The 15,774-nt window shown below is 39.0% G+C and overlaps 1 protein-coding gene across 2 annotated transcripts in view; it reads right to left on the reverse strand.

The window, feature by feature from the left end:
• Positions 1-15,774, reverse strand: part of LOC136886435 (G-protein coupled receptor Mth2) — a 205,674-nt gene that overhangs the window by 129,325 nt on the left and 60,575 nt on the right. For both annotated transcript variants that reach the window (XM_067159213.2, XM_067159214.2), the window contains exons 4-5: positions 11,303-11,434; positions 5,518-5,845 (exon numbers count right to left, since the gene is read on the reverse strand). In XM_067159213.2, the coding sequence (XP_067015314.1) occupies positions 5,518-5,845; positions 11,303-11,434 (460 nt within the window). The remainder of the gene's footprint in view (positions 1-5,517; positions 5,846-11,302; positions 11,435-15,774) is intronic.

Below are 15,774 nucleotides of genomic sequence, written 5' to 3' on the forward strand. Positions count from 1 at the left end.
GTCCGGATGTTACAGTTGGTATGAAATACTGTTTATATAATGTTAATTTCGTTCTCTTGGGTACTTTATCATCCCATAAAAACTCTCTGACTTGATGATAAAATGTTGTACCTTTATTTTGTTTGTTATTAATTTCAGGGTTGATTTCATTACTTCCGTTAATAATGCTACCCAGATATGTAAACTGTTCTACATTCTCTAACCGTTCTCCATCTATGTTCACTTGGCTTTTCTTTTTCTCTTTTCCACAGTGCTTGACTACAGTTTTCTTTTTACTAATTACCATTCCAGACTCCTTTAGATTGTCATTCCAATGTCCAGTCTCCTTTCTACTTCCTTTTCTCCCTTTCCCCAAATCACCACATCGCCTTCAAAGACCAAAGCATTCACTTCATCACTACTGATACTCTGTTTTACACGTTTTATGATTTCATCCATCAATATAATAAACAATAATGGCGACAGTACACTTCCTTGCTTGAGACCTTTTTTTGTATAAAATGTTTCAGAGTCACCACTCCCCACTTGTACACTGCTTTTACTCTCATGATGCAACATTTTTATCTTGTTAATGAATGATTTTGGTACATTCCTTTTCCATAGGCATTCCCATACATGTTTTCTGTTAAACTGTATCATAAGCTTTTTCCAAATACAAAAATACGAAGATGATTTCCTTGTTTTTTTCCAGGTGTTTTCCCATTATCATTCGCACTGTAAATATCAAGTCTATTGTTGATCGATTTGGTCTAAAGCCATATTGTTCTTCCTCTAACTGTGTTTCTATTATATCTCTCAGTCTTTTGTCTATGACCTTCTCCATTATTTTTAGCCCATGTGATAATAGGGTTATACCTCCATAATTTTCACATTTCTTCCTATTTCCTTTTTTGAACAATGGTGCAATGTTTCCTTGTTCCCAATCTTCAGGTATCCTTTCATCCTTCCACATGGCATTGAGGGCTCAGTATAGGCACTGTAGTCCACTGATTCCTGCTGCCTTAATCATATCAGCACTGAATTAATCTTTTCCACTTGCTTTACCTGTGGTCATTGCTTTCACTGCCCTTTCAAGTTCCAACCATGTTATCGGGTTCTCTTCTTTTTCTCCATCTATTATTTCCATTTTCTTATCTCCTTCTTCCTCCGAGCAGTCATCCTCATTATAAAGTTTTTCAAAATATTTTGCCATCACCTTCCGAAAACCCTATTCGTCATGTACTATGGATCCATCTTCTCTCTCTAATGCCTTGATTTTTTCTTGATTTATTCTGTTCACTTTTATTACTCTGTATAATAGTTTCTGATTTCCTCGACTATCATTCTCAATTTGTTGGTAAACTCTCCCCAACATTTCTCCTTTTCTTCCTTGATACTCCTCTTTACTTGTAGTTTCAATCTTTTGTATTCCATATTTAACCTTATTCTCATACCTCTGATACGTTTTTTGCTTTTCCATATCCATTTATTTCTTCACCTTGTTCCTTTCTTTTATTTCTTTTTTTATTTTGTCTGCCCACTACCGTGTCTCCTTTTCTTTAAACTTTGCTTCTGTTTTCCCGCATACCTCAATTGCTGCTTCCACAAATGTCTGTCTTAAATTGTCCCACTCTTCTTCTCCACTTCGTATGTCTGTGTTAGGCAACTTCCTTTTTATACAATCTTGGAATGCCATTCTTTTATCCTCCTCCTCCAATTCCCAAATCCTGATCTTTGGTTTCTTTTTCAGTACAATTTTAGGGATTTTTACTTGTTTTAATTCCACAATTAATAATCTATGATCACCTTCCATACCTTCACTGGGGATTATCTTTGTATTCATGGCGTATCTTCCCCATTCTCGATCTGTTATTATAAAATCATTGAGTGTTCCATACTGTCCATCCCAACTATATCAGCTGATCTTAATGCTATTCCTCTACATTAACCAAGTATTCTTTATTATCAGATTATTTCTGATACAAATGTCCAACAGTTTCTCTCCATCTTTATTTCTGTTGCCATACCCATACTGTACTATATTTCCTAATTTACTTCTGAGCCTTGTGTTATTTGCTATCTTTCCTATCTGACATATTCTAGCAAATTCAGCACTGACTCTGAAGACATACAATACTCTGTCATAGATGAACTCCGCAAGAGTATACAACAACAACAAAATGGGAAGCAAAGAGACAAATGCCTTACTCTTTGCAGACAACATAGTAATATAGGGTTTTCACACCAGGCAAATGCTGGGGCTGTACCTTAATTAAGGCCATGGCCGCTTCCTTCCCACTCCTTGGCTTTTCCTATCCAATCGTCGCCATAAGACCTATCTGTGTCGGTGCGACGTAAAGCAAAAAAAAATTAAAGTAATATGGGGAGAAGATGAAACAGAGTTACAAGAACAAGTTACTGTATGGAATCAGGAGATAAAGAAATATGTAATGAAAATAAGTGTGGAGAAGAGTAAGACAGTAATGATAACAAAAGGTAATAGAGGAGGAAGAGGGAATATTGATGTAAATGGAAGACCATTAGAAGTTGTGAAAAACTTCAAATTGCATTCAGGAGATAGTGGGTTCGAACCCCACTGTCGGCACCCCTGAAGATGGTTTTCCGCAGTTTCCCATTTTCACACCAGGCAAGTGCTAGGACTGTACCTTAATTAAGGCCATGGCCACTTCCTTCCCACTCCTAGCCCTTTCCTATCCCATCGTCGCCCTAAAGGCTGGTCTCCACTGATTAACATTTAACACCAACATCCTAAATTTAACATGTTACAATTGGCATGTATATTGTGATTGTGTCTTCCAATTGACTTTGCATGTTAACTCAGAATGTTGAGGTTAACACGTTTAACATGTTGGTGTGAAAACATGTCAAGTCAATTCGTTGTTCGTGAGATGACGGCACAGCTTCGGCAACTTCCGTGTTGTTTCCATGCCAACAGTTAGCCTAAACAATGACGCAAATGATGTGCTTCTCGTGAAATAGGATTATAGTTACAACACTCCGCAACACTCATTCTCTTTGTTATAAGGTACAAATACAGTACGCACACATGTGTCGTTCTCTCTGCACTATACTAAAATTTATAGTCAGAAATGGAGTGGAGCAAGGAGATTGCTCTGGACTTACTTAATGATATAATAGAAAGGCCTTATTTGTGGGTTGTCTCATCAAAGGAATACAGAGATAAAGCGAAGAAAGCTGACAGTTTGCAGGAACTCGAAATTATCTATAATTGTTCCTGTGAGTGCATTGAGAAAACATAGCGTCCCTCTGCTCCCAGTACAGTCGAGAATTGCAAAAATTTCAGAAATGTCGGAAGTCGGGTGCTAGAGCGGACAAAGTTTATACTTCATAGTGGTTCGCTTTTGAAGCAATGAGCAGGATGACGGGAGGAACTGTGCCTAATAACACTGCATTTCTAAATCATAACAAGAAGCAACAGTGGCAATAACAAAGGCCAAATCCTCTTCATCTGAGTCCATTGTCCTTGTTTGAAAATACTAGACACCACCTAAATGTATTACCACAAACTTATATGATGAACTACCTGTATAATTATAAACAAACAAAGTCAATTTTAACATGTTTATTGAGTGTAGACACAATGTTAAATGAAACAGTATGCAATGTTAATCAGTGGAGACCGGCCTTAAGACCTATCTCTATTGGTGCAACGTTAAGCCAATTGTAAAATTAAAAACTTGAAATAATTGGGGAGTATACTTGCAGAAGATAGAAAAATAAACTAAGAAACTGGAAAGGGAATCCAACAAGCCAATGAATTTTACCAATCTGTGCGAGGTATAGTGTGGAATCAGGATGTTCTAGAGGAATGTAAGAAAATTCTGTACTCAGTGTATTACACACCACTTTTGACATATGCAGCAAGCAAAAGGACAACAACAAAATGAGATGAAAGCAGAATCCAAGCAGCTGAGATGAAATTCCTTAGAGGAATAAGTGAGAAGACACGAAGGATAAGATCAGAAACATAGAAATCAGAGAGAGAGAATTGTGTTCCCTGAACTGCAAGGCAAAATAGAGACCAGTAAGCTGAAATGGTATGGACACATGATGAGAAAGGAAGAGGATAGTGTTCCAAGGTGAGTATTTACAGAGAAAATAATAGGAGGAAGGTGCAGAAATACGTGGATTGATACAGTCAAAGAGAGTGTGGAGAAGAGAGGAGTAAAACTACAAGTAATATTGGAGGAAGGAAGGGAGTGATGGAGATAGAAAACTGTGGAGGTCCTTGCTTCAGAACCTGACCAAGAAGAAGAAGAAGAAGAAGAAGAAGAAGAAGAAGAAGAAGAAGAAGAAGAAGAAGAAGAAGAAGAAGAAGAAGAAGAAGAAGAAGAAGAAGAAGAAGAAGAAGAAGAAACTTTGTCCTTGTGACAGCGTCCTCACAGAGGAAGTTGTATTAATTAATACAACATTTCCAATTCAATTAACTTTCCCTCTTTGAAAATATTTAAGTTCTGATATTTCTTAGTTAAAATTCAAATTATATTTATTGTCAAGATATTATGTAGTGAATTAATCGTTCCTAAAAAAAATTAGTTTCATCCAACTTGTGCTCTATACAAGTCATCTAAATCTACCAAAAATATTAAAGGACATAGATTTGTACATTATTCTACATTATTTAAAACATACTGTACATGTTGTCACTCTAATGATAAACCAATTTTGAAAACCTACATTTCTAAAGAACCTATCCTGCCACTACATTTAAAGCATCAATATAAGACACGCCAATGGACCGGTTTACTCTTTGAACTGACGCACTGGGAAGGACAAGCTGACTACCATCGCTGACATGCCCCAGGGGCTCTGAACTTTGGAGCATGGGTTGGCGACCACGGGGCCCTCAGCTGAGTCTTGGCATTGCTTCCACTTACTTGTGCCAGGCTCCTCACTTTCATCTATCCTATCCGACCTCACTTGGTCAACTCTTGTTCTTTTCCGACCCCGACGCTATTAGGTTTGCGAGGGCTAGGGAGTCTTTCATTTTCACGCCCTTCGTGGCCCTTGTCTTCCTTTGGCCTCCCCCTGTGGGTGGGGGTGTTAGAATAACACCCACGGTATCCCCTGCCTGTCGTAAGAGGCGACTAAAAGGGGCCTCAGGGGCTCTGAACTTTGGAGCGTGGGTTGGCGTCCACGAGGCCCTAAGCTGAGTCCTGGCATTGCTTCCACTTACTTGTGCCAGGCTCCTCACCTTCACCTATCCTATCCGACCTCTCTTGGTCAACTCTTGTTCTTTTCCGACCCCGACGCTATTAGGTTTGCGAGGGCTAGGGAGTCTTTCATTTTCACGCCCTTCGTGGCCCTTCTCTTATTTTGGTCGATATCTTCATTTTTCGAAGTATCGGACCCCTTCCATTTTTTCCCTCTGATTAGTGTTATATAGAGGATGGTTGCCTAGTTGTACTTCCTCTTAAAACAATAATCACCACCACCACCATCGCTGACAACACCAGTACATGTATATTCCCTTGAATGTTTGTTGTGTGTACTCACCAAGAGTCAAGCACATGTCTCGCACAGGTCTGTTGGGGCCGAGCTGGATTGCAGAAAGGAGCAGGAACCCCAGCACCAGGCAACAGTTGTGGGTGAAGCCGAGCCTGCCGTGGAGGCTGTTGGTGGCGTGTATCATCCACTGCACCAACACGGTGGCTAACAACACGGCAGCAGACAGAATCAAGCCAGCTCCGTACAGCAGGTAGACAAGTTCTGAACGTTCCTCTTCAGGTAGGCGGCAGGCGAACACCACTTCCGAGGAGCCTCCAGCAGTAGTGTAGTCCCCACAGAACATGGCTGTTGGTATTGGAGGCTCCTGAGTAGACAACTGACAGGAAAAAAAGCTCTCATTAATAAACAGTGACACTATGAAGTTCAGAAGACAGAGGTAAGGAGAACACAAGTATTCGCCATACTGAATAAGGTGCAGCACTGTCTAACGGAGCTGCCCTGAAACTTGGTTTGGAGCAAGGATACAAAAAGAAGGCGTTGCAAGACAAGTGATGCAGTGATTCTGTAAAGTATTATAATGTTTTCAAATTTGATATTCTTTGTGTGATATAAAAAATGATCCAAAAGTCAGGTGAAGGCATTGTCATAGGAAAGGCGGTGTGTTGGAAGTCCACATTGCCCACATATGATGTTTGGGGGTTGGGGAAACTTAAAGCAAGTTCTTTAAATGGAATGACAGTCATACGATACATCATTGCTACTTGTTTTTTCTTGGGGAGTTCAATGCCACAAACCATTTTGTCCTATCATAAACCATTTATTAATTATGGCCTTTTTTATCTTTTCAGTTACTACCGACAGAATAATGGTGCAGACAACCGAAGCACATGTGGAGATCACCCTCATGTGGTAATCAGATCTCTTGCATGCTGGCTGCAGACTTTAATGAGCAACACCATGACTCTCGGAATTTGCTGATTTTTTGGCCACACCATTGTGGGAAATGGAAGATCAGGAGAAGTAATGAGAGATGACGGAACAGTAAGAGTAACTTTCAATGGATTACAGAAATGAAGGAAGATAATTTACAATTTACAATAGAAAATAATAGCTACTTGTGTATGATATTACACCGTTCATTATAGTCAGTACCGGGATGGAGCCACTATCTAGCACCATATTTACTGGCACGTAAAAGAACTCCTGTGGGACTAAATACTGAAATCCTTAAAAGTAGCTAGTGGGAGGTAAAGCCAATAATATTATTATTTAAGTACTAAGATAACTTCTTGATCTGAAGAAAAACTAAAAGCTGTTAGGTAATACTAGAAAAATCTAATTTATCGTTTATAGTCATTTGGTCCAGAATCCAGAACAGCTAAGAAAGATTTGTTTAATGTCGCACTAATACATCGAGGTTTTCCATGATGGAGCGATGGGACAGGGCTAGGATTGGGAAGGTAGCGGCTGTGGCCTTAATTAACATACAGCGCCAGCATTTGCCTGCTGTGGAAATGGGAAACCATGGAAAACCACCTTCAGGACTGCCAATGATGGGATTAGAAACCACCATCTCGCAAATGCAAACTCACAGATACGCGATGCTAACCACGTGGCCAACTCGCTCAGTAGGCTAAGGAAGAGAATATTTGATCATTTTGATAAAAATCTTCTTCTCCTTCTTCATCTGTTTACCCTCCAGGGTCGGTTTTTCCCTCGGAGTCAGTGAGGGATCCCATCTCTACCGCCTCAAGGCAGTATCCTGGAGCTTCAGACTCTGGGTCGGGGATACAACTGGGGAGGATGACCAGTATCTCGCCCAGGCGGCCTCACCCACTATGTTGAACAGGGGCCTTGTGGGGGGATGGGAAGTTTGGAAGGGATAGACTAGGACAATGGACGGAAGCGGCCGTGGCCTTAAGTTAGGTACCATTCCGGCATTTGCCTGGAGGAGAAGTAGGAAACCACGGAAAATCACTTCCAGGATGGCTGAGGAGTGAATCGAACCCCCTCTACTCAGTTGACCTCCCGACGCTGAGTGGATCCCATTCCAGCCCTCGTACCACATTTCGAATTTCGTGGCAGAGCTGGTAGTCGCACCCAGGCCTCCGGGGGTGGCAGCTAATCACACCAACCACTACACCACAGAGGCGTTGATAAAAATCCCAAAACAAAAATTTGATGGTTTGTTGAAGTTAAACAGGATCTAATGAGATGAGTGTCACAAGAAACAGGATTTAGATAGAAACATTTTCAGAAAAAGGATTAAGGAAGTTGAAATATTCGAGGAGAATGAAGCAGCAAAGGAAATATGTCTGGATGGAGGAAAGGAGGAGAGAACATAGCGAAAGAATTAAGAAATACTGGAAAGACAAGAAGGCAAGGAGAAGAAGAAAATAGTGCCCACAGATGGCCAAGATCGGCGATGAAAAAGAAATAATATCATCATCATTATTATTATTATTATTATTATTATTATTATTATTATTATTATTATTATTTACCACAAATCATACAGATTTTATGGATGATCTAGTGAAAAAAGGGCAAGCCCTATGTACATTAGTTGCTTCACAGACCTACTAAGCTAATATATGCAATAATTACATTATTCACATATTTAATAATGTTATTTAATAATAATAATAATGTTATTTGTTTTATGTCCCACTAACTACTCTTTTACGGTTTTCGGAGACCCCCAGGTGCCGGAATTTAGTCCTGCAGGAGTTCTTTTAGTGCCAGTAAATCTACCGACACGAGGCTGACATATTTCAGCACCTTCAAATACCACCGGACTGAGCCAGGATCGAACCTGCCAAGTTGGGGTCAGAAGGCCAGCGCCTTAACCGTCTGAGCCACTTGTACAGTAGTTCATTCACTTGACGACACTTTCTCTCCCGTCCGTGTATACATAGAGACTAGCATCGTTTCTAAACTGCATTAGAGGCAATGGTAGCTCATTCCAGAGATGTGCGGAGCAGCTGTAGTTGCCGGATTGTTAGGAGGTGGTATGGGAAAACGGAGGGGCAAGATTAATGCTTCTGCAGAGAGAGTGAAAGGACAGGAAAAGGCTGCAAAATGTGTCAAGGTTAATGGAGCCGGCGAGGGATTTTCTGAGGTAGATCGAGTCGATTCTTTTGACAATTGTTTCTATTCCCCTTATCCAGCTCCTGCCGGGTAGGGGTATTTATAACACTTCTCCACCTTCCATCTTTTTGTCCCAGTTCAAGTTTCTTCTTGAATGAATCCACCTTGTTCTAGGTCTTCCTCTCCCTCTCTTTCCCTTGAACTTCGTCTCCATCATGTGTTTTTGCATTCTTTCTTTCTCTGTCCTCTGTACATGTCCAAACCATCTTAGTTTAGTCTTATCAATTGTATTATTTATGTTTTCCATTCCAACCTCCTTTCTCACAAATTCAATTTTCAATCTGTCTTTCCTATCCTACTTCTTAGGTATTTCATCTCACTGGCCTGAATTCTACTCTCCTCCCTACTTGTCGTTGTCCAGGTCTCAGCCACACAAGTCACTATGGGTGCATAATACATTTTGTACATTATCTCTTTGCAATTACGGTTTCACAGTGCACGAAGAGGTTTCTGGCTTGGTTAACAATGGGAGTAACAGACGTATTGACATCACAACCAACTAGCAAGCAATGACTGATCTTACATCCCACAGTACGATTTGAGTCACACATTGGACTGCCTGAGGACATGGACACCGAGGAGATGTTGACTTACCAGCCAGCCATAAACTATTATAAAAGTAAATATCAACTAGACATGGACTCATGATCGGAGCTCGAGGGACAATCCCCAAAATTTCTCTTACAGCAATGGGATTCTCTTGGTCTCAACTGAACACGACCTCACAACATAGCTATCAGCGCAAAAACCTTACTCTGCAATCATCTATACAGAGGGGTCCAGAAAAATGTGGACACTCTTTAATAGTCAATATTAATGGAACTAAATGACATAATGTTATAATTCTTGAACCGGGCGAGTTGGCCGTGCAGTTAGGAGTGCACAGCTGTGAGCGTGCATCCAGCAGATAGTGGGTTCAAGCCCCACTGTTGGTAGCCCTGAAGATAGTCTTCCAGGGTTTCCGATTTTCACACCAACTTCCAACTCCTAGACCTTCCCTATACCGCCGTCGCCATGTCAGTGCGAATTTAAAGCAATTGTAAAAAAAAAAAAGAACAATTCTTAAACGGGGGAGTGGGGAGGTAATTTTATGTGTTCAAAGAGACCTCCATTAGCAGCCAAACATTGTCAATGCCGCTGAACTGCTGATCGAGCTACGGCTGTCAGTGTTGCCTGTGTGATAGCCGCACAGGATGGCTCGATGGTTTCATGTACCGTGCAGCAATATTGGAATGTACACTTTCCACTTTGCAGCCTTCAGAATTTGTCGTACGGTTGATCGCCTTACCTCACCTTCACATGCACCCTGATACACAGATTTTTGAGGTGACCTAGTAAAATGTTGCAACACAGCAGTGCTGGAAGCTGGAATTGTTGATGTTTTTGGTCGGCCAGACCTTTTCTTATGCACATCCTGAACATTACTGTCGGCTTCAAATTCATCCCGAAAATGATAAATTTTTGTACATGCTGGTGGCTGAGTTCTGTACACATTACATCATTGCCGTTGTACCTCCATGATGTTTTTGTACTTCCAGTACCACTTCAATGTCCGACTCGTTGGCTGAATGGTCAGCGTACTGGCTTTCGGTTCAGAGGGTCCCGGGTTCGATTCCTGGCCGGGTCGGGGATTTTAACCTTCATTGGTTAATTCCAATGGCCTGGGGGCTGGGTGTTCGTGCTGTCCCTAACATCCCTGCAACTCACATACCACACATAACACTATCCTCCACCACAATAACACGCAGTGTCCTACAAATGGCAGATGCCGCCCACCCTCATCAGAGGGTCTGACTTACAAGGGCTGCACTCGGCTAGAAATAGCAGCACGAAATTAATTAACCACTTCAATACGGCCTTGCATTGCTCAAACAACAATCTTACTTCATTCATTGCTGCACTGTCATCTGCTGGAAAACGCACGCCAAGATTGTCGCACCATTCATGTGACCTTCATCATCTGTTGAGAAAACAATGGACTACACTACCGTGCAAAAATTGCAATGATATATCATTTTGTTCCAAAGATATTAACTATGAAAGTGTGTCTACATTTTTCTGGACCCCTCTGTATATCATGTAATGAGCTGTACATCACGTTATATTCTAAATTTATTTCTGAGCCTTGTGATTGCCGTTATTTCTGTGTGGCACATTCTAGCCAATTTACCAATGACTTGGAAGACAAAGGTAATTATTTTGTACTCAATATACTTTATCGTTGTGGCAGCCTCTTCACAGGGGAAGTTGTATTAATAACTTCCTTGGTACTTCATTATTCCAGACAAGGTTTTTTTACACTCTGGTAGAATGCATTGCATATTCCTTCAAATGAACAGCTACTTGTGTACGACATTATGAAGATAATCATAAAGTACATATTTATTTATTTTTTAAATTTATTTTTTGCTATTTGCGTAACGTCACACAGATAGGTCTTATGGCGACCATGGGACAGGAAAGGCCTAGGAATGGGAAGGAAGCGGCCATGGCCTTAATTAAGGTACACCCCCAGCATTTGCCTGGTGTGAAAATGGGAAACCACGGAAAACCATCTTCAGGGCTGCCGACAGTGGGATTCGAACCCACTATCTCCTGGATGCAAGCTCACAGCTGCGCGCCCCTAACCGCATGGCTAACTCACCCAGTATTATATTCTTAAAAAAATCATTAGCATCAGTACCTGCAGGGAGCCATTATCGAGCAGCAGGAAGTGTTTGTTATCTGATCCATTGGTCGTCTCCATGAAGACCTTCCCTGGACAATCTGGGACTGAAGCTGCTAGACGATAAAAGTGCGAGCTTGGAGCTGGAACCTGAAACATTATTTTTTACGTTTTCTCTTGTATATATAAATGATAAATGATACAAAAAATAGATCTTACAATATCCCTGGAAAAAACTGAGATCACGTTTACACATTCCCCACTGGTAAATAAAATAACAATTGATGGGCAAGAAATCAACATTGTTGATAAATTTAAGTATTTAGGAGAAATCATAACTTATAACCTTAATTAGAAACCAGCTTGGCATAACAGAATAAATAAATAAAACAAAACAAATTATATTACCTAGACTACATACAATAAAAAAAGCTAATCGATAGCAGCAAACTTAAGACATTATAAAACAGCTACACAGCGAGAAATAACTTATGCTAGTAAAACCATTTTTAAAACTACTGGTACAGTTGAAACAGACAAATACTTAAGACAGAAAGAATAAAAATTAGAACATGCATAAATAAACAGAATCAAGTTAATGGACAATGGAGAATAGCATGAAATAAAACAGTTTATTATGAAATTGAACCAGTATTGAGCACGATTAGGAAAAAATGTATATCACTCTGTGATAGTACATATATCACACCCTTGCACTATATGTAGAAGTGAGAGATATTATTGTCAGTTTTTTATTTATTATTATTATTATTCTTATCTGCATTTCAATTGTATATTTTGTCATTAATATTTGTAAGCTGGGAGGTCTCCATAAAAGGGAGGTAGGGGTAATTTGTTTTGCACAACGGCTGGGAAACCATTGCTATATTGAACTTGGAAACTTTGCATGAGTCATGTATATAACCCAGTCTAATGAGATGAGCTTGTTGTTGTACTTGGAAAGTTCTATGACTCATGCGAAACACCCCAAAGTTTGTTATTGTCTTGCGAGCAAGAAAAAGTCCAGGGCATGGTCTTGATAAGAGGATCTACCATGATTGGCTGGCCAGGATCAATCTTGGCGTATCATGTGAGAGCTGAGGTCTTTATATACTTCAACATCATAGCGGAAGTCAACCACACACACTGTACGGGAATGAAGTCGTGCGGACACACTGTATGGAAAGGAAGTAGTGCTAACACACACGGGAGTGAAACTGGTTATACGGTACTGGAGTGACACTGCTGCTCTATACTGGACTGGACTTCAAACGTTTGTGGAATGTAGTCGTTTTATGTTTGTGAAAAGTGACTGACATATAACTAAGTATTGTAGCACTTGTGGTGGTTTGGCATTATATGTTGGTGAAAGCTATCTCAGACTCTCCATAATTTATGTTCAGGAACGACAAGCGTGTGTTGCTCAAATGTATATATCTTTACCACAAGTGTTAAAGTCAGTGAACATAGTATTCTGAGGTACAGTATCAGTATGATATTATAAGTGGCAATTATGAGAATCGGCAAGTCGTGTTGATACAGAGACAGTGAAGGGTTCTTATCTACATATATGTACATTGTTCAATGAACTAACTAAATACAAATGGTGGCTTAGTTCTCGCTTTCGTTTTCCCTTTCTTTGTTGTTGTTGTAAATATAGAGTCTTCCAGTAATATTTTGTTTGTGTATTATAAGTGTATTTTGGTTGAGGTACTCATGCTCGGATTTTATTGAGAATATAGTTAGATATTTTAGAATCAGTGGAGTAATTGATGAACCTAGGTGCAGTTCCTACCTATTTAGTCATTTTCAGAAGGTTAGGTAAGGCCTGTAGCAGATGTACCAGTACGCAGCATTATGTATACGCCCTAGGAGATAAAGGATTATCATGCTCTATCTAAATTTGAGGGATCCATTCTGGTGAACTTTGGCGCCCATACTACGGATATTTCGATTAATTATGTTTATCAATTTAATTTATTTCAAGTATTTTATTTTTTTGAGTTTATTTATTTATAGAATTTTATTTATTCAGTTAATTATTTTATTTATATTCATAAACAGTTACAACTCTTTGGACATCTTATCAGAACACCTGACACCAGAATTAGCAGAAGAATAATTGAAAAATTATGAAATAGCAAGACCAAGATTAAATGGATCATGGAAATTAAGGAGGATATTAAAGAACTACAAATAACAATAGACAATCTCAAAAACAAAACAGAAAAAATTAAGATACTTCAAGACACACACACCAGGCTGCACACCAAGATCAATAAAAGGTCTAATGGGAGGGTATTTTCAACAGGACAAAGGAAGGCAGCATCTCTCAGAATGAAAATATATTGGGCTGATAGGAAATCAAGAAATCCTTTGTATAATTGACTAGAGTGGTCCAATGTAGGCCATAAAATGTAAAATAAATATATAAATGATACAAGTAAAGAATTGGAATCACACATAAGACTTTCTCTGGATGTTGTTGTACTCAATAGAGTAGTAAGGATTGTGAGCAACTACAAAAAGACATTGACAATGTTGTGAGAATGACAGCAGACGATGGTATGATGGTAAAAACTCACACTGTAAGTTTCGCCAAGATGAAAAGTCCTCTCGATTTTAAATACTGTGTTGATGGGATGACAGTAATTTGTGGGGTTCATTGAAAGAACAAAGGTGTTAACATAACGATAGATCATTAGGGTAATCATATTAACGAGGCAATTAAGAAAGGTTACAGATCTCTTCACATGGTTACAAGAGTATTTAGGGGTTGTAGTAAGGAAGTAAAGGAGAGAGCATATAACTCTCTGGTAAAACCCCAACGAGAGTATGGTTCCAGTGTATGGGACCCTCACCAGGATTACTTGATTAAAGAGCTGGAAATAATCCAAAGAAAAGCAATACGATTTGTTCCGGGTGATTTTCTGACAAAAGAGTAGCGTTGGTCTGGGAAGACTTGAAAGTAAGCGGTATGTTCTGAGCTGTCAGTGAAAAGATGACTTGGAATAATATTATTAGATGAATAAATATGAGAGGTATTTTTAAAAGTAGGGAAGACCATAATATGAAGATAAAGACAGAATTCAAGAGGACAAATTAGGGCTATTTATTCTTCACTTCAAGATTTAAAAACTTTTAGAAAATAGTGCTTCATTTACATGTGTTATACTGATCCACACGAGCTTACATCTTGTGAAAAATCTACATCTTCCACATTACTGGTTATTTATCTGTGCATTGTTTTTTCTGTTTTTAAGTGATCAGCTGATGATGACCTGGAATTTGGGGTCGAAACTGGTACCGTTTACGATCAACTAGTGATGTAACCTCACATTACTAAGTTTACATGTATTGAAAAGGTGGATCCATTACATAATTTTATTAATTTTAATTGTAGATGAAGAAGAGTTAGGGATTTAAATCATTTATCAAGGCAAATGTTCGACTATGCTATTAAACAGAAGCATTACCAACAGTGCATTGGTCAGAAACTCATTGCTATCGACTTGTGATGCACCACAAAGATGAGTTATTTATAAGGTTCAACCTAGTCAATACTAATTACATGTTGTATAGATGTTATTCACAACATTTATTTAACATGGGACTGGTTTTGACATTTAAATGTCTTCATCAGCCATAAAACAAATCACAAGGACATAAGAAAGCTGGCGCAGTGACACATTGAAGTATGTACATAGCCTCTCACTACTCCAAGATTAAAAGATATGTAGTCAAAGCACAAAAGTCTTTGTAGCCCATTCACATCCCGTGTTAATTAAACAACAATAATCAGAACCGGCATAGTGACACACTGAGACATTTACATGGTCCTCTCACCAATCCAAGTCAATAGAAGGCTCCGACACTCTTCCAAACACAAGTATGAAGGATGAGTTTTCCACCTAATCAATACTTTATTTACAAAATGTTTAAAATTATCTACATTGAAACAGTACGGTTTCGACCCATAAATAGGTCATCAACAGCTGTTGGTGAACCTGCTTAATAGCGATTGTACATAAAACATTATCAAAAACTAATTTAACAAGAATGCCTTATTCTAATATAATACTACTGTTAAGATATATACATATGGTTAAAAGTCATTAAAACACGCATACATGCTATGTGTCAAACAAAACGTTAAGAACTTATTGGAATCACTTGGTATACAATCTTTTACACTGTCACTGCGCCAGTTTTATTATGCCGTTCCTCTTTTGTTTTGATGGTTTGTTTGACACATGGTGTGAATGGACGTATAAAGACTTTTAATATACATATTTCAATATGTAACTACACCAGTATTAATTAATAAGTCCTTGCTCATTTATTTGTGATTTATTTATGGCTGATGATGACATTTAAATGTCGAAACCGGTCCCATGTTAAATAAATGTTGTGAATAACATCTATACAACATGTAATTAGTATTGAATAGGTTGAACCTTATAAATAACTCATCTGTGATCTCAGTTCAA

This window comes from Anabrus simplex, chromosome X (assembly GCF_040414725.1).
Source record: "Anabrus simplex isolate iqAnaSimp1 chromosome X, ASM4041472v1, whole genome shotgun sequence".
In the NCBI taxonomy this organism is placed as follows: domain Eukaryota; kingdom Metazoa; phylum Arthropoda; class Insecta; order Orthoptera; family Tettigoniidae; genus Anabrus; species Anabrus simplex.